Genomic DNA, 19,137 nt, shown 5'->3' on the forward strand with positions numbered 1-19,137 from the left:
AACATGAAATTTTTGTCAGCAGCTCTAATCACGATTAGCCCCACAAAAAAAGTCGCTCAAATTCATGCTTGCAAAGACACAGAAAGTCAGCAATTTTGCCTTGAAATCAATTTTAGGGCCATGTTGACCCAATGTGGGGCAAGGACAAACTACTTGGCACGATTTTTTTCCCCCAAATTCAGCCCTTAGCGACACAAAATTTGCTAGACTCGTCTATCATGAGCAACGGCGCAGAAAATTCCAGAAGATAAAATGTCTGAAAAGACAAAGAAGTCTGCCATTTTTTGCTTGAGGCAGCCATATTACCAACATGAGTCCCCCCCCCCTCCCCCCTTGCCTTGTGGGGGTCCACGGGGTGCATTATGAAGTCAAGAACACTTGGCCCTCGCGGAGCGACACCTCTTCACATCGACAATCAAGTGCGGGCCGGACGGCGGCCTGACCTCGGCCACTTAGCGCAGACACACAAAGCTTTCTCACCCCCCCCCCACCCCCCCGCAGTCTCCCTGCTCGCAGAATGTCACGTAGTCAATGTGGCGTAGCTCCAGGTTTGCTGCGAGGCCGTGTCACTAGAGCGCGAGCGGGTGCTTGCTCTTGTCTTGTTCCGGGACGCACGTCTCCTTGTCACTGCGGACAACAAGAAGAGAAAGTCCGACACGAAGCGGCACATTCGCTTTGGTTGAAAAAAAACAATCCTTTTGATAAGTAAATCCGTCTCGAGCTTTACTCCGCATTTACAGGATAGCAGATGTTAACAACACCCTTTTTAAGGAGTGTCATTTCTTTTCACTTCACAGGGACTTTAACCGATATGACAAAATAAATGATTGCAAATGATTTTGTGGACCCCCAAGCTACCTTCCAGGGGTCCGGGGACCCCAGTTTGGGAACCACTGCTGTCTATAATGCTCTACTTGTGCTTACCTGTCTTGACTCTCTGCTGTCGTCGTTGTGCTGTCTTTGTAAATCTTCAACATGGTTTCGGTGCGGTCGTCATGGCAATCTTTGCTTTCCTGCAGCCTACAAAATATTTGCAGGTACGTTGTTTCATTTTGTTGCCGTACGTGACGAGCAAAACATGTTTTTGACATCAAAGCAAATGAGAAAGACAAAACTTGTCCAACAGCATACAAGTCACAAAATACATTCAAGAATTGATAACAAAAAATGCATTTGACTAATATTCGCCAAAAAAAAATGGAAATGAAAAGCTCTGATGTGTCTACAAATTGCGCAAAGTGAGTGAACGTTTTGGTGAAAGTGACAAATGTGAATGATTTTTTTACATTTCGAGTGACCTTTACAATGCATAGTAAACCATTTTCAATCTGCTTGTTTTGAGTTGCTTCAACTTTTTCAGGTTATTTGGATAAATATAGTAAAAAAAAGTCCAGATTTTGATGAACGTGACACTGGATAGCAAAAATCAGTATTTTCGGTCAGTGGCGTTCAAATTAGGCCTGCAAGTGTTTGTTGCGTGCATTTCAAATGGCCGCTGACTGTCAAAAATAATCAAGAAGGCATTTTTGGTGACTCAGAACAGATGCAAATGGTTCACGGGAAGTTAAGAGGAAGACCGACCATGTTCATATTTTCAATGAGAGGCTTAAAGAGTGCCGCAACACGTCGGAAATGAAAAACAAGTCCAAGTGATCACGGCCCACCTGGGTTCCAGTCTCTCTTTGACTTTGGCGATTGACAGGATGTACGGACTAATCTGCCTGGCGATCGTGGTCAGGTAGGAGTTCTCCTGCTTCAGCTGCATCAGATCGTGAAGCTGGGCTGCAAGGGTCCAAACGGAAACACGTTCCAATATTCTGCTTCCATCAAAGGCCCGATTGGCCGACGTCTCGGGAAGATGACGTGCGGGTTGTGTTCAAATCGCTTTCTCAAAAGTTATTGAGACTCGGCAAACATGAGAAACATCTCACGGTTCACCGCCAATATAATTTCTTATGTGGGCTAAAAAAAAGACAAACCTTCATAGATCTCCTGCTCATTGGTGACCCTCTGAAAGGTCTCGTCCCAAATCTGTGGGGGAGGGGGGGGAATATTGAGGGTGATTTTTATTTTTTTGACGGGCGTCTCAATTTGAAAAGCCGCAAAAGAGGAAGACCTCTTCAAACATGGCCCTCATGGTCTCCACCGTGGTGTACTGCGACGCGATCCGGCTGTCGATGTGCAGCGAGCGGTCCAGAATCTCGCCCATTTGGTCCGTGTTGATGATGGAGTGGTGCTTGGTCAGGTCTCGGTGCAGCTCCTGGACCTGGTCCTTCAGGCTCTGCATCTCGCTCTGAAGTGTCTGCGGACGTGCACACGCGTGCAGAAGGAGAAGGAAATACTTTTAAATCACGGCAATACGTTTTGTTTTTTTTCTTTTTTAATTTCCGATTATAAATCTTTCTGGAGTATAAATTGCACCGGTCAAAAAAAAAGGATCATGAAGGAGAAAATCAGCTGGAATCTTTGTAGCTCCAAAATAAAATAAAAAAAAAAACGAATAAATAAAATCACATTTTCAAAAAGTCATTTTAAGCATTCTAGATTGGTCCAAACTTTAACACTCGTGAGAACTGACAAAATGTAGAGATTTGTGGAAAGTTTTGCATTTCCGTAGAAATTTATTTTCATAAAGAAACAAGATGAAGAAAACGCTCGCCCCAAAAACAAATAAATCCAAAATCCAAAAAGATAGATGAAACAAAAGAAAGCTTTTCTTTGGCTTTTGGAGATTTTTTTTTTTTTTTCTCATTAGAGCCTGAAATTGTGCTTCATTTCCCCCGCAGGACCGCGACGCTCGCGTGGCCCTCACCCTGTAGGAGTTCTCGTAGTTGTTGCAGTGCTTGGTGAAGGGCGTCTCGCGCCCCTCGGCCAGCAGGACCTTGGTGCAGATGTTGCGGTGAGACGTGGGCCTCCGGCCGAACACGGAGCCGAGCGGCATCTCACTGAGAGACAGGGAGCGGCAAGACATGGAGAGAGGCGACTGCAGCCTGAGGTGAGGTGGGGTGGGGAAAATATCGGGATCACTCTTGCTTTCGTTTCTCACGCAGAAACACAACGCACGCTGAGTGTCATCAAAAGGGAGGCTTCGTCTCACCAATTTTAGCGTATTTCTTATTTGTTGATTTTTGAAACATTTTTTATTGAATCACTTTGATGCACTTTTTGTCCAAATGTTATTGGCATAAATGTTGCTGTACTTCACGTAGTCGCTCACTCTATGCTCAGAACTCACTCCTGTTCTTTTACTCCAAAGACAACTTTCCGTACAATAAAACCATGACGGTCAGATTTAGAGTTGAAAAAGACAGAAACGTGCTTGCACAGATTGGGTGAAACGTTTCAAACGAAAAAACTCAAAGATCGTTTCATTTCGAAGAACTGATGCCTAAACTCGCCCAAACTTCCGCTAACAACCCAGGCTAAACTTAGCTCCGCGACGACACAAAAAGCTTGCGTCTCACTGCAGCTGAATCGCGTCAACATAATTCTTTAAAACTACTTTCCAATCAAGACGGCAGCGAGCTCGGGGCCATCTCGTAGCATCTTCGGGTGTTTCGGAGCATAAAAAAGGTGCATCATGTTTTTCAATGAATAGCTGAAGATGTGTTCCACAAAAAAAAAAGAAAAAGTGAATGGCTGAATAGCAAATCGAAATTTGCGAGAATTCCTCTTTATCTTTGGATGGCTAAGTACGGCTCTCTTTTGATAGAAAGCAGCAAAATAAATGAGTATCGCATCCAAATTTCACCAGTAGTCCCACTCCGGCATCCGCAACTCAAGAGCACAAACACGCACAGCGGCGGCGGTAAAATAACTCACAGCGATTTATCGATCAGTCCGTCACGGAAGCTTGAAGACGGAAGAAGTCGTGGATGAACCCGCACGGATCTGCCAGCCGCCGCACCATAGGCGAGCCGCGCCGCTTTTAATAAATGCTTTGCCCGCCCAGTGACATCAAGCCGGCTGGAACAAAGCCGCTGTGTCGTGCCAACTCGTAGATTAATTCCGGAGGGTTCTGTGAAATTATGATAAAAATAGTGCCGGCCGATCCGGGGGCCTCTCTGCGTGTTGAGTGTTGAACGCCGTGATGGAATTACACGTGGGGAAGGACTCAAAGTGGCAGATTGGCTTGATTGTTTTGCCTTTGGGGGTTTTTTCTAGTGAGTCCTCGCTAACAAATACAAACACTTGGTCACTATACTTTCATTAACGTGAGAATTCTTTTTTTTTTTACCCACTTCATTTGAAAGCCAACCCTTTCTACACTTTAAGGCCTTTTCACACTGCACTTAGCAAACGCACCATTCATTGTGCTTGTGAAAGGTCAGGAGCGGCGACACGTGACATCATCAGGCCCCAACCAATCAGAAAAGCCTCCTTATGACTTCCTGTTGGTTGCAAACGCCCCAAAAAAAACGGCAGCGTGAAAAGAATTTTTTACTTTGTCAAAATGAAGTTGTTACGTTTTTTTTTTTCAATCACCAAAAAGGACGACTACGTCAAACAAGACGGAAATACAGCAAAGCGTTTATTTTACGTCAGCGCCATCAACGATTGGTGGTGAACGCGATGCGTCTCCAGCAGCTGCCGCCGTTCTAAATTCTTCAGTCGACTTTGAAAAAATATGTTTTCTGTTATCGTGCGCTAATTTGGCATTCTTCGGACGTCAATTCACAACGTTAACAAAGCAACGTGAACATGTTTTGAGCCAAACGTCTAACATTGGGTTTATTTTATTGGGTTTGCAGATGTAAGATTTGGAAGACGCCTCTTGCTTATTGACTGATAAAAGGCAGAAGGGAAAAGAAAAGACGAGATGCCGCAAAAAGGATCCATCGAGGCCGACGCCACTTGAAGTCTTTTAGCTTTCAGTTCGCACTCAGCCGGCGAGCTCATTGCGACCGCGCCTGTCATCGCTCCCAACTCAGCCAGTGTAATTGCAAACCATTTGGGGATTTCAGATCGGGATGCCTCGCAAAGTGCCAAATGTCCGTCCCGCCCGGTTGGCTTTCCCGGAACGACGGCAACGCCACGACGCCACATGCGGCGGATACGCGGAAAGCACAATGTCGGAAATGATCTCACCTCGTGGCGATGCTCGAAGAGCCCGCGACCGACGGGGCGCGGCGCTGGCCAATCAGAAGCAACGGCTCCAGGCAGCGGGCAAACTCACTGCGGAAGTCTGTGTTGATCTGGAGGGGGAAGCCATGACGGCGGAACCGCCGCATTCCCATCGGTCAACTTTGACAAAGAAGTAAATCCGCGCAAACGGATCGCATGGCATCTCCATGTTCTTTGCACTGACTTTGCTGCTTTGAACGGGTCTGAGGCGATGGGGGAGCTTGACGATCCGCTTCAGTCGCTCCATCAGTTGCTGTGGAAGCAAAAAAAAAACATCGTCATCCCGATGGACCGGTTGCATTCCGTGTGAGGCTCGACGGGAAAGTGGAATGCACGCACGTAACCCATGTCCAGAAACTCAAACATGTTGGCTGAGCTGAGGAAGGCTGAGCAGGTGACCAGATGAACCTGCAAACACAAAAAGATGGCGTTCAAGCAACCGGATTAGGTTCTCGAATGACCGCACGATTTCGGTTTCAGGTCGAGGTTCAAGTTAAGGTTCCAAACGAACGTGCGTTGGGGCTTCAAACAAGAGTTTAAGATTCAAGTTTGGGTTTGAAGCCGGGGTGTGTGTGTGTGTGTGTGTGTGTGTGTGTGTCGACTACCTGGAGTGTTGGCAGCAGTGACGTGAGGTGTGAGAGCTGTTCCTTGAGTGCTTTCTCCTTCTCCTCATGTTGGCTGCGCGCACATACACACGCAGACAGAGTCCATAACTGCTACGATACATCAAATTTTCAATCGTGGACATTGTAATTCACTAAGAAATCCTCTCCAAATCACAATATAGTAATTAGGGTGTCAGCGACATCATTCTTTTTGCTGTATGGAAATGGCTTTGCCGTAATAAGGAATCTGGAATTTGTGAATGATTCCGATTGCAGAAAGTGCGTTCACTCATTCCCGACTTCCAAATCACGATATCGCTGATTGGTCGGCTGAAACGATTTGTCGAATAGCCTCCGCATCTTATGGGGAGTGATTGCGAATGCTGCCCATATTTCCACAAACAAATCTGTCGGCGCTCTCCTGTAAGCGGCGGACACACAAATTCCGACTCAAATAGCCTGGCCCGGCCGGCCTTCCTGGAAGCGGTCAGTCGGCCGTTGCTCTGGCCGGCCGCTTCCAGGCAGCGGCGCCAAACATCTCCACTGAGCATTTTGCACACAACTAAAAATGGGGGGAAGTGGAAACGGTCAGTCAGGGGGAATAACAACATTGATTGCTCGGTGGAATCGAGCAGGTCGTCTTTTGTGACTAATGATGGCAACGGTTTGGGTGGGACGAAATCCATTGCTGGTTATTTATTCATATTCTAATGAAAGGAGGTGTTCATCATACTCAGTGCCGAGTATGACTGCATCGCCCAATGAAATATGGATTGGCACTTTAATACGCAGTTTTCAGCCACGAAATGCAAATTCTTTGTGTTTGTGACGATGCTACTTGGGTCAGCAGTACCTCTGTGCAGTCTTCAGCAAAATCTTCTTCCTTTCGGCCAGTTTTTCCTGTTCAGCAAAAAAATAAAAAATAAAACGTATTGATCACGAGGCTTAATAAATTCTCTGAAGTGTGACAAGTGGGGACATATTTCCTAACGTGTTTCAACATTTTCTCGTCTCACAGTTAGCTCAACAGCGACCCCCAGTGGTCACATAGTGATATTATTGCTGTGTCGCTTTTTCTTTTGAGCAATGTTATTGAAGTTACATTTATTGTATTGTTATTGGCCATCTTACCAAGCGGGCCATTAATCACGATGCAATAAATGAATTCATTATCGCAACATTTAGCGCGTGCTTTTGCAAATCAACGTGTCGTTTTCTTGAACTTGAGATGGACTCAATTACCTGCAGACTGTTGAAGAGAGAGCAGATGGCGCTCTCCTCCTCCTCCACGTTGAGGCAAACTTCTCCAATCATGGACCTCAGCAGGAAGATGGCCTCTCGAGTGGACGTCTGCAGCTCCTTCACCACCTGCGCGAGTTGGACGCATTCGGTAAGCCTTTCCAAATATTACACAAAACTCCAGTGGTGGGACGAACAACTGGAGTCTTACTATTTTATTTTCTTGTAGAATTACATTTGAAAACAGATACTGGATTCTTTCACCTGCTTACTTGATCAAAACTGATTTTTTTTTCAACCTCCATTGGTAACTAAATGATGTAAAAGCTTCCTCATTTGTGTGACACGTTAAGATTATTTTGACCTAAGTTTACAAAAGATTAAATAGAGAGAGATACATTTCAATGCTGTCAAGAGCTTGATCGATCGTATCACAATTCAGAACACTTGATGATTATCGCGTATTGGTGTCTAATCGCTACATCTACTTTCACCAGAGTATTTTTTTATGGACAAGAATGTCTACTTCGACTTAATTAGAGGGTGTGATTACTTTTGCCACCTCTGCACAGTTCTCAGTGCCAGCTCACTTACCAGCACGGCCTGGTCCAACATCTCGCATCCTTGCATGTAGGCCGTCTCAATGTCAATGCAATGAGTGCGACTCTCCCTGTGGAGCACACACGCGCACGCACACCCCCACGCACACACACACACACACACACACAGGGAAGGTGATGTCACAATTCCAGTCGTGTTGCATAGTCAAAAGGTTTTGTGCGGCACGGCCACTCACACTTGCATATCTCTGAAGCACTTGATGCAAAGCATGGACTTGTTCTCGGTGGAGAAAAGGATGTAAGGCTCCTCGTGAAGAACTGATGAAACACACACACATGTACGTACTCACTGAGTTTAACTCAAAGGTTCCAAGCGCTCAGGCAGGTTTACGTTCCAGAGTCCTTCAACTATAAGTCCAAATTTGTGAAACAGCCATAACAATGTGTAAAAAGTAAAACATTTTGCTTTTGACCAACCAGTCAGAGGTCGGGAAAGTTGTGACATTATTGTGACCCCGTGAGGATGAATTTAAAATCCGATTGGTTCACGAAACAGTCCCATTGCTAATAGAATTGTATATTTTAAATTAGATTCAAAAGGCTCAGATTAGATTGCGGCTAATACAAATGCTAATTGCTCCCAGACATTTGGGAAGAAATATCCCACTGTAGATTTTAAATGTAAATCAGGCCTTGCTGACCCTGACCGCCCGCCACTGCCAAACTCAACAATGTTCGCTCACTACACTTCCTGTGCTTGGCTTTGCTGCGCTTGGAAAGCGAGACGATGTCGTGGTGGGCGAACATTCGGGCCTTGTGTGTGAGCTCCCGGCAGGCGCAGCACAGCGGCTGGCTGCATGTGTTGCAGTAGAACATCACGCCGGTGTCCTGAACACAAAGAAACGGTTGAAAGAAAGAACACACGGCAATAAAAGAAAAGAAAGCATTTCTTTTTTTGTTGCGCTGCTGCGTTGTTGTCTATTTGAACCTTTTTATTGCTCTCCTGGTCGCAGTTGGCGCACTGCACAATCTCCTCGGCGTCCGCGTTGTTGTCCACCAGGAACTTTAGCAGACGGTCTTCGGGAGGGAGGCCGTTGTTTCCTTTTATGATGGACGGATATCTGCAAGAAGCCAGACAATACCGACTGTGTACAATTTATAAATCCGTCCATCCTTTTGAGCTTGTCCTCATACAAAAAGGATGTCAGCTGATCTGGCGCCGATCACAGCTGACTTTACTTCGGTTTCTACTAGTCCCACACATACATTATATACAGTGTGTTTTGAAAAGTCACGAAAATGTATTAAGTTATATGTTTTAATATAGAATACATGTGTACAGTGAGTATCAAAGAGTATAGCCACCACTGTTAAGTTTCGGGTTTTGTGAGATAAAAAGACAAAGGCAAATAATTAGAAAACTTTTACAATCTTTGCTGTGACCAATAACCCGTGTAAACCATCCATCGGCTCCTACAATGTTCTTTACTAATTGAAACATACAATTAGATAGTCTTTCCCGTTGGTATTTAATTTTTCACACACGTGTCCGGGATATTTTGGAGGGGAAAAATGCCCCAAAACCATATACATATTAAACACAAACTCTCCATTACCAATCGGGGTAAGTGAGAACAAGATACTATACTCTAGAATGTCTGTAGGGGAATCACAAGCCTTGCAAGGGCTGAAAAGTATTTGTTGACTCATGGTAATGATTTATTTATTTATTTATTTATTTTAAAGAATGGTGAAAATGGCACAAAAATACACTCAGGTTGATAAACCTTCCATCAATAAGCACAAATGGCGAGGAAAGCAAAAACCAGTTGCAATACTCTACAAACTCAGTAGGGGAAGCAGAGGCCCTTCCACGCGCCCAATCGAGGTCGAAGAAGAAGATGCGGAAGAAGCCGTAAGACGTCACAGCTAGCATGTGCTGACTGTGTGTTGTCTAGAAACTTCTCCCGGGCACCGCCTGTCGACGTTTAAATATTTAAGACAGTGAGAAACATAATCATCGAGGCGACGAGATGTCTGTCATCGCCCAGGAATACGTTCGAGGTGGGGGCGTCTTCAAAGACCTGAGCGCCGACGACGAAGATTGGCAGCCCACCGAAATCGAGAGCTTGTGCATGAATTGCTACAAGAACGGTATGACACGGTTGCTCCTCACCAAAATCCCGTTCTTTAAAGAAATCATCGTCAGCTCGTTCAGTTGCGACAACTGCAGCTGGTCCAACACCGAGATCCAGTCCGCCGGGCGCATTCAGGAGCAAGGCGTGTGCTACACGCTCAAAGTCACTTCTAAACACGACTTGAACCGTGAGGTGGTCAAAATGGACAGTGCGACGACCAGGATACCCGAGCTGGATTTTGAGATCCCACCGTTCACACAGAAAGGCGCCTTGACAACTGTGGAGGGCCTTTTGGACCGAGCCGTGGCCGGACTGGAGCAAGACCAAGCGGCCAGGCAGGAGGCCGAGCCCGAGGTGGCCGGCCAAATCCACACGTTCCTTCAGAAGCTGAAGAAGTTAAAAGACGTGGAGCAGGCGTTCACTGTGGTGATCGAGGATCCGTCGGGCAACAGTTTCGTGGAGAACCCGTCCGCCCCGCTGAAGGATGAAGCCCTGACGGTATCGTGCTTCCGGCGCAGCGGACAGCAGGAGAAGCAGCTGGGCTTGCGGGCTGACGATGACCCGGATGATGATCCGCCGCCTGGCGACGACTTGGACACCATGCGGAGCGAGGTGCTGGTCTTCAACACTAACTGCCCCGAGTGTAACGCGCCGGCCTCCACCAACATGAAGCTGGTGCAAATCCCCCACTTCAAGGAGGCCATCATCATGGCCACCAACTGCGACTCCTGCGCCCACCGCACCAACGAGGTCAAGTCGGGCGGCGCCACAGAGGAGAAGGGCACCAAGATCACCCTCCATATTACTGCCGCGTCCGACATGACGCGGGACCTGCTCAAGTCGGAGACCTGCTCCGTCTACATCCCCGAGCTGGACTTTGAGCTGGGCATGGCGGCGCTATGCGGCAAGTTCACCACTGTGGAGGGCCTCCTGATGGACGTCAAGGAGCTGGTGGTAGCCAAGAATCCCTTCGTGTGCGGGGACAGCGGCGACTCGACCCGCGCGCAGAAGCTGAAGGAGTTTGGTGAGAAGATCGACAGCATCATCACTGGGCGGATGAAGGCCCATCTGGTCCTGGACGACCCGGCCGGGAACAGCTACCTGGAGAACGTGTACGCGCCCGAGTCCGACCCGGAGATGACGGTGGAGTCGTACGAGCGCACGTTTGAGCAAAACGAAGAGCTCGGCCTGAATGACATGAAGACGGAAGGCTACCAGGAGGACCACTGAAGAAAAGAAGAAGTGCTTCCAAAAAAAAAACAACCAAAAAAAAACACACAAAATTAAGATTCTCCTCCATTTTGACGTTTGCTTTTTATTGCATCACGTTATTGAGTTGAGCGCTACTGAAGTACATTTTAATCATAGCGGGACAATCTCAGTTGGCATGGAAACCTGTTTGATACATTTATTTCATATCCCACAAATTCATTGCACTAGTAGGATATCAATTAAATCATCATTAACATATTTCCATAATCATAATTGGCAAGGAAGAAGTACGTGAGACTTTTGGTTATGACGTAATGACATCTCACAAGCGGACGCTCAACGATTTCCTCTAGTTTTAGATTTGTCAGCATAATTTATCAGAGTTGCAGTCAGAAATAAATATTCTTTTGAACAATGCAATTAGCAGTTGTATTATTGTTCAATCTTTTATTTTTACATTTCCCTACTGATGAGTTTTGGGGACTGTATATGTTAGATGAGAGGCGATATATCTCATCAAAATTATTGTATCATGTGTTTAAAAGAAAATGTATTGACATGGAAGTTCAGAAACAATTTGGAAATAAAGGTGCCATAATGTCAACAATTGATTATGGATCATCTGTATTAATGCATCAACCCAAACTGATTATAGAACACATTCACACATTAACATTTGATTATATTTATTATGGTTGCAGTTTACAATGAATGCAAATCTACAAGAAATGTGATGAATTGATCTTGACAGTTGATCAAAACTGCTATATTATTTTGTAATCCCAGGAAGAAAATCATATTTTCATGCAAGTCGAAGAAAATAAAGTTTAAAAAATAAAATAAAATGATACATTGTTTGGCATACTTAAAATCTAACTTTTGGGGAATAATAGTTTTTATTTTTGTCCAGATTAAAAAAAAAACTCACTCTTTTCCAAATGTTGCTATGAATTATACATTTTGTTTGCATGATTGCTTATGTTTTTTATGTTTTTGAAAAGAAGAAAAAAAATAATAAATTCAACTAACAAATTGAGTTGGCTTGTAAAATTTTCAGATTTTAATGACCTGAATGACTGAAAATCTACACGGACAAAGAAAAAATTTTTTTACGGATTGCATATTTTATTAGTCTAGTTGCACAAGTCAGTTTTGATTTTTTTTTTGTAAAAAAAAAAAGAAAATCCCACCATTTTTAGCAAGCACATTTTTTCTATTTGTAGCTATAAACCTAACCAAGTAAATTCCAAGGACCTTAACATTAATTGATTTAAAAGTAACAATTTTGCAACATTCTGCGTATTGTGGTTTGTGCAGTTGCATGTACTGCATGTATCATCATGTGCAGTTTCAAATGTTTTGACCCTCTCGTGGCTAAAAAGGGTGAGCAAACCTAGTGCGACAAATCAAGCGTGCATGATCACGTTGAATTTCAGGTGTACTTAATGAAGCGTCTTGTGAGAGGCCTTCTACTAAAGCGTAATGCAGACCAATACTTTTACTTTGAGTATATTTTGAAACTGAAACCATTGTCTTTGACTTCATCATGCTCAAAAGTGGCTCCCGCTGCGTGACGACGCAGGTGGTGTTAAAATTAGCGCCACCGGCCTGAAGGTCACCGTAGGGCCGTGTGTCGCTCCTTGATCGGAATGAAATGGATTGCTATCATGTGACCGCGTTTGATTTGCTCTAAGCTGCTGCTGACGATGTTGCTAAATGCCACAATGCTTTGTTTGCTGTGTGACCGAGGGGGCTAAATCTGAGACTGGGAAGATTTACCCGCCCACCTCGACACCTCAAGCCCGGCAGCTGTTCCGACCACTCAGGCCTGACTGAGCCAAACGGGTGCGCGGAAAACCAAAACAGAGAGCCGATGCTTGCCAAAAGTTGCATGATTCTCCCCCAATTGTCTAAAATTTGTGGCGCCAAGAGGAAGAAGGGCCAGCTGTTTGGTTTCACGTGTGCCTCAAGTTACATCGTTTGCTGTTAAATTCAGATTCAGATTCAGATATACTTTATTGTCATTCTTGTACACATGTATACAGAACGAAATGTCATCGCGAGTACAAATACTGTAAGTCTACAATCAACCCTTGACCTTTTACCTCTGGCGGTTAACACTTCATTTGGGAGACTTAAAGTTGGAGTCTTCCAAGTTACTGTTCATTTTCCATGCATACATAATGTCGCATGTTTCGGGTCACTTCTGACCCAGGTCACGCCCATCAGAATATTTGCCAATTTCCAAACTTTCCAGGCTTTGCTTTTTAATAGTTACATATGACATTAGAATTATACAGTAGTTAAGTTCTGCTGTTATTTTTGTTGTGAATGCTTGTGGCCATTTGATGACAGACTCTCCACACCTCGCTTTTTCATTCCTACGTATGCAATTATAAATCTAGTCAAGTGTGATTATAAAAGACAACGTATATACTCCATTATAGTTTGTTGATTTGGCTTGGCGCCGATGGCTGAATCGCGCTTATACCTTGAAACGAATGTTGTGGTTGCGAAAGCTCGAGATACTACAGAGTATTTTTGATTGGCCGTTACACCGGCAGTGCCAACAGGCCAAGGGCAAAATCAATTTGCGGAATAAATCCTTTATTTCGTGGTTTAGTAATGATAACATTGGTATAAACTTGCAAGTTCTTCTTGGATCTCTTACCCGCAGAGGGGGCAGCTGAGTCGGCTGTCGTTGGTACGGCCCAACAGGCAGCGGGCGCAGAAGATGTGGTAGCAGTCCAGCAGACACGGCGACTGGTACTGCTCGTGGCACAGGTGGCACACCAGCGGATGCACGTTGGCGCAGTCCACGTTGCACAGGTTGTCCAAATTGCTGAGGATTCCTCCGGCCATCTGCATCGAGGACCCACAATGAGTGAGGGAGCTTTTCTTCTGCTCTCTTAAAGGACCGTGTTTCATGTCAAATTGATGTTTTGATTATTTTTATGCAAATGCCTTGAATAGGATAAGCAGGAGTGAAAATGGAATGCAGCGTGGTGGATGAAGTGCTGCCACCATGAGTGAAAATTCTCTTCCTCATTTCCACACTGTGCTCTTTGCTTACAGAAGTCAGAGATATTCACCAAGTTGCAACGCCCTAGCTGTGCTGCTGGTTGTCACGGTAACAACAAGAAAACCAGCCATTGGTCTCGGTCTATGTGGCCGGGTGCACGATCACTCAGAACCGCAATGATGCTGTGTTCCCTGTACGGACTGGCGACCAGGCCAGGCTGTCCCATGCCTTTCACCCAAAATCAACTTGGATAGGCTTCATTTCAATCAAATGAGTCTCAAGAAGAAAAAAAAATCACATCACTGGCGTGCCATGGAAAACACGAACATGTTTCATGCAGTCACAGCTTGCTTGTTGCTAACCTATAATAGGAATCAAATAACTCACACGGGGATTAAAATAAACTACAGGAGCTGTGCGCTTACCTTGACATGCGATCGGAGAAAATCCACTGACGGCACAAAAGAAACTCGCTGCGACTAAACAAAGAAAGCCAGAGTGTCCACTGAGAGCAAAGGACAGCCGCTGTCTTACCTTTCAGCGACGCTATCAGCCTGCCCCCCCAGCAGGAATGCCAACAATGCCTCAATAGTAGGCCCTCGGGCCGCCTCTGCCAGGCAGCTGACGGAACACACCTCGTGCCGCCATCGCTGACACCTCGCCTTGCCAAAGTGCAACAGGGACATGCAGTTGTCCAAGTGACGGCGAAGACTCGCCCGTAGTGGGCCCGAGGTGCTGATGAAGGTGTGGAAATGATATCTCAAAAGCAGAACACAGTGGAAGGAAGAAAAACAAACAGCGCACCACTGCATATTCAACATTTGTGAATTTGTCCGTCCCCAGATTTTATGGGGGAATTTATTCTCTGTCATTCACTGAAAAATACATCTATTTGCTGTTTTTTGTGCTCAAAGCCATTTCTAATAGAAGAATGTTACTTTGGCGGCATTTTGGGCCCAAGCAACTGTCAATACTCTCGGATGTATGTGTGCGTGCGTGTGTGTGTATTTATTTTATTTATTTATTATTTATGCATTGCAGTTAATGGTGCATTTATTTATTAATTAATGACAACTTTAATTAAAATTTTCTCTAATCTTGTTGCACACTGAGTATAATGACAATAAAGGGCTTTCTGATTTCCTATTCATGGTGTACTTATTCATTTAATGTTGGCACTTTCAGTCCTCCATAGCTACCGAGGTCCTAAAAGGTTTCAAATCAAGATCATAATTAAAGTGAACCACAAAAAGAAAGATAGCACATTTCATTGATGAATCATTTTGAATGCAACTTTTTTCACCTCATTTCCTACAATCATAGCCTTCGTGACTTAATCGATCACGGAATCATCGATGCGTGCTCGATGTCGCTGGCATGTATTATACGTCCTGCGGCGCCTCCTTCTCCCTTTTCGCTGAACGTGTCAGCCATGGCGCCGATTGTGAGTACTTCGGCGACCAAACTAAACTGCCCACACGCGATACGGATATATTTCTTTCCCTGGGAGGGTGTGACAATGTAGCCGAGTGTCTCGAATGTCCGCCGGGGGACTTTTGACACTTCTCGGCGACTTCGTTGCGCTGCGCTTGTCCAAAATGTTATTGCTAATGTTAGCTTAGCCACAACTTGACACAGACAGCCTAGTTGAATTTTGTGTGGAGCTAAGATGATCGATGACGAAACAATGAATGGATGTCTCGTTCGTTTGTCAGTTGTATTTTATGACTGTCACTAGTAGTGTGTTGTGTCCCGCCAGAAGAAGCATGTGGGGGTCAAGAAGTCCGGCGGCAAGAGGAAGAAGCCAGTCTTAAAGTTCACGCTGGACTGCACGCACCCGGTCGAAGATGGCATCATGGACGCTGCCAACTTTGTGAGTTGATCTTGATGAGATAGATTTGTGTGACAGCTGTCAGTCGCAGCCAAGAGTGGCTGCAGATACCTCGAGAAAGTGAATTTGCATGACATTAGTTTTGCCAACGTCAATAGTGTGGCTTCTTCTTTGGCTTTTTGCAACATTTCCCAAGCACAAAAAAGAACATAAACTAACAGTGGTGACCAAAGTTTTCACCTTATGAGCTACTTATAAATGACATGCTTAAAATGAGCCTACTGCTGCAAAAATGTAATTCAGTTATCAGGGGATGTAACCATTTCTTTAGACTGATTATGAATACAAGAACTCACATTTTGAATACGCATTGAGACCGTGATAATATTGTCTTGCAGTTGTGATTACCCCCACCCCCGTTACTTTTGTTATAAAATATTGTTCAAAAACACTAACGTGCTATCATAACACTTATCTGTAACATCCTTATGAGTAAGAACTTGTCTTCACTGATATTGTAACATCCACCTCCATGTTCTATTTATGGTATGAACTTACTTCACATTTGACTTAACCTGTCGCTTAAGGCATTTCAGTTACTATATTAGGTGTCTGTCTGAGCTCTAAGTAAAAGGACAGAGAGTAGGTAAGTGATGAAGAAGAAATGGCATGACCATAGTCTGTTGAATGTAAACGAGTAGTAAAATAAATGACAGTCTGAAAATGCAACTCCACATTTCCCTTCTTTGGCATAACAATGGTGGACTGGCACATGAAGTTAAAGGCGGCATCTCACTGAGCAGCGAAGACTTGAGAATGTTTGAATTGTCAACTTTTCTAATAAAAAGCAAGTGATCGTCTCTGTCATTAGCATCCATTTAGCGATTTTTTTTTTTAACAAAAAACATGAATACAGGTTGATGGAGGGCTGCCCTCATCTTCATAGTTCCCCTTTCACCATCTGTCCTTGAACTGGTCCAAACGCCAGCTTCCTGCGCGTGTCATTTCCTGTCATCCTCCACTCAACAGGAGCGATTCCTGCAGGAGCGCATCAAAGTCAACGGCAAAGCGGGAAGCCTTGGCGGTGGCGTGGTGTCCATCGAGAGGAGCAAGAGTAAAATTGCCGTCAACTCTGAAGTTCCCTTCTCTAAGAGGTACGTTTGTTTTTCCTCAAACACTACTTGCAAGTGTTGAAATTATCTGCTGTGTGACTTATGACGGTCACGACTCCTCAATTTGACCAGATGATGGTCCCCCAAAAACGGTTAGGTGACCTTTTGGGAAATTGCAAGAATTTGGACAATTTTTAATTAAAAAGGCTTCCAAACGATTCATCACATACCACAAATTATTATTGATTAATTTGATAATCATTTAGTTGTCGATTTATCGTTACACTTCTTTGCATGGCAGCTTTTGAATCAAAGTTACAAAACAACAGGCAACTAACACAAATTATTGAGAACATTTACAATGAAGTGCGAAGTACTCTTAAATCCAAATTGAACAAGAAAACGATTGGCCAGTATGTTTAGTGCATTTTTGTTCATGATGAAATTTCACCCAACATCTTTTTTTGCGCGATGAAGTGGTTTCACGTAAAGATTTATATTGCTGGAACCGCATAGAAAAAATAAACCAAATGATTTTCAACTCAGTATAAATAAATTTTTGCCAGGTGGTGGGCTGATTTATTTATTTATTTTCCATCGTTGGTTGACAGAGTTGAAGATTTTGAAAGTAGTTCAGGTGCATCCCCCAGTTTTTCAAAATAGAACTTATTCCAGACTCTGACGGATCAAATATGTTTTGTATTCTGTCCTCCGTGTTTGCACGCAAAAGTAAATCGACAGATTGAGAACAATTTCCAAGAGAAAATCAGAAACAGACAAAAACAAAATGAGCTTTAATGTCTCCATTTTTATGACCCAATTCTTTCAGTTTTTTTCCTCTGTGTTACCATCAACTACCACTAGTGGGCGACACACAGCAACGGTTGATTTTTAGCCTCCCCAGACTGCAACTAAAGCAGGCGCTGGAATGTGCTAATGCAAGGCAAAATGAGTGTGTGATTTATTTTATTTTTTTTCAAAATGATTACCATTGTCCCACATCAAGGCTGCCTGTCATATATTGGCTGTAATCCTTCCAGGTACCTCAAGTATCTGACCAAGAAATACCTGAAGAAGAACAACCTGCGGGACTGGCTTCGCGTGGTGGCCAACACCAAAGAGAGCTATGAGCTGCGCTACTTCCAAATCAACCAGGATGAAGAGGAGGAAGATGAAGACTAAAGCCGACGCCATGATCAATAAAACGCCCAAACGATGGAAGCGTAATCCTGCCTTTTTGTTTTCATTTCACTCCAGAAAGACATGCAGAAGTCTCCAAATACAGCCGTAAAGAATTAGACTGCTCAGTAGGAAGTGGTGCACTGCATTTAATGATGATGAGCATATTTCGTTTATGTCATCCAGCCCAACGTGACAGGATATGGAGAAGGGCTTATTCCACCATTGATAAATTAAAAAAAACAAACAGCTGACAGTATTTTTGTCGGTGAAATTGCACCCTTCCTAAAAAATGACAAAAATATAACATGATACATTTAAAATAATTTTCTCGTATTTTCTTCAATTGTTTTTCATGTTCACGCTGAAGTAATATTGGGAACTCAATGCCATCCTTAAAAATGTGGGTGACAGTTAAAACTAGTTGTCTTTTTAAATTTTATATTGGACAGGGAATGCACTCTTTCAACCATACTTTTCAAAACAATCATTCTTGGGCATTTTTACAAAATAAGCGATTTTACCTGATAAGAAACAGTCCACAATATTTTCCAAAGGGCAATGAAAATTAAAGGCGAAAAAAAAATCAATCACCTTTGTCTGGTGCATTTAAAATATCCTTTATGGTTTGATTGTTTATTTTTCCATTAATAAGTATCACAAAATAGCGTTTACCTTGTCCAATGAAGAAAAAGCGCTGCATGTTTGGATGTGTGGGGCATCCCGTGTTGATGCTGTGGTAACCATGACAACCAGGCAGCCTTGCCTCCCTCCACGGTCTGCCTCCACGTTGGCTTTGGAAAACCAGAAAAAAAAAATCATAATTGAAATGTGCATGCAAGAGCCACCGCGTATAGATGAGCAGCCAAATATGGTTGCAGTGTGACTGTGTTATGAGGGGGTGGGGGGGGCGTCGGGGGAGGGGTTTCTTTACGAGTCTGCAGCAGAGAAGTTTGGCGCTCAATTCTGCGGACGTCTGGCGGGAAAGCTTCCTCATTGGCGTCTTTTTTTTGTTTGTTTTTTTCGCGTGTGCAAACATTTTGATGCATATTTATGGAGATTTTTTTTGCACTCTTAGTAGAATTCTGCAGGCATGCCTAACTAGTTGTGTCTGA

General features: G+C 44.1%; 4 protein-coding genes across 5 annotated transcripts in view; 3 read left to right on the forward strand and 1 right to left on the reverse strand.

The window, feature by feature from the left end:
- draxina (dorsal inhibitory axon guidance protein a) overlaps positions 1 to 6,568 on the forward strand; it is a 23,551-nt gene extending 16,983 nt beyond the window's left edge. Inside the window, exons 8-9 of the transcript XR_015845742.1 lie at positions 2,787 to 2,995; positions 4,752 to 6,568. The gene's annotated coding sequence lies outside the window, so the exon portion shown is untranslated. The remainder of the gene's footprint in view (positions 1 to 2,786; positions 2,996 to 4,751) is intronic.
- Positions 491 to 18,846, reverse strand: rnf207a (ring finger protein 207a). Its single transcript, XM_088308134.1, has 18 exons — positions 18,698 to 18,846; positions 13,550 to 13,740; positions 8,517 to 8,649; positions 8,272 to 8,416; positions 7,765 to 7,846; positions 7,563 to 7,638; positions 6,972 to 7,097; positions 6,583 to 6,629; positions 5,730 to 5,802; positions 5,464 to 5,532; positions 5,309 to 5,377; positions 5,089 to 5,195; positions 2,813 to 2,990; positions 2,117 to 2,302; positions 1,980 to 2,031; positions 1,665 to 1,782; positions 925 to 1,020; positions 491 to 627 (listed from the first exon to the last, which is right to left on the reverse strand). Exons 1-18 carry the CDS (start codon positions 18,842 to 18,844, stop codon positions 570 to 572), a joined length of 1,953 nt encoding a protein of 650 aa, XP_088164260.1. The 5' UTR covers positions 18,845 to 18,846; the 3' UTR covers positions 491 to 569.
- Positions 9,388 to 11,489, forward strand: zpr1 (ZPR1 zinc finger). Its single transcript, XM_088308126.1, has one exon. The coding sequence runs from the start codon at positions 9,562 to 9,564 to the stop codon at positions 10,894 to 10,896; it is 1,335 nt and encodes a 444-aa protein (XP_088164252.1). The 5' UTR covers positions 9,388 to 9,561; the 3' UTR covers positions 10,897 to 11,489.
- LOC148326693 (large ribosomal subunit protein eL22-like) lies at positions 15,257 to 18,070 on the forward strand. 2 transcript variants are annotated; one of them, XM_088308132.1, is made up of 4 exons: positions 15,257 to 15,344; positions 15,660 to 15,773; positions 16,761 to 16,885; positions 17,884 to 18,070. In XM_088308132.1, exons 1-4 carry the CDS (start codon positions 15,267 to 15,269, stop codon positions 18,023 to 18,025), a joined length of 459 nt encoding a protein of 152 aa, XP_088164258.1. In that variant the 5' UTR covers positions 15,257 to 15,266; the 3' UTR covers positions 18,026 to 18,070. The 2 variants fall into 2 exon arrangements, with proteins under 2 accessions (XP_088164258.1, XP_088164259.1); XM_088308133.1 differs by having other exon boundaries at positions 15,283 to 15,344; positions 15,663 to 15,773.
- Positions 18,847 to 19,137: the final 291 nt, after the last annotated feature.

This window comes from Idiotropiscis lumnitzeri, chromosome 11, assembly GCF_059441095.1.
Source record: "Idiotropiscis lumnitzeri isolate Australia: NSW breed Sydney's pygmy pipehorse chromosome 11, RoL_Ilum_1.0, whole genome shotgun sequence".
NCBI classification, from domain to species: domain Eukaryota; kingdom Metazoa; phylum Chordata; class Actinopteri; order Syngnathiformes; family Syngnathidae; genus Idiotropiscis; species Idiotropiscis lumnitzeri.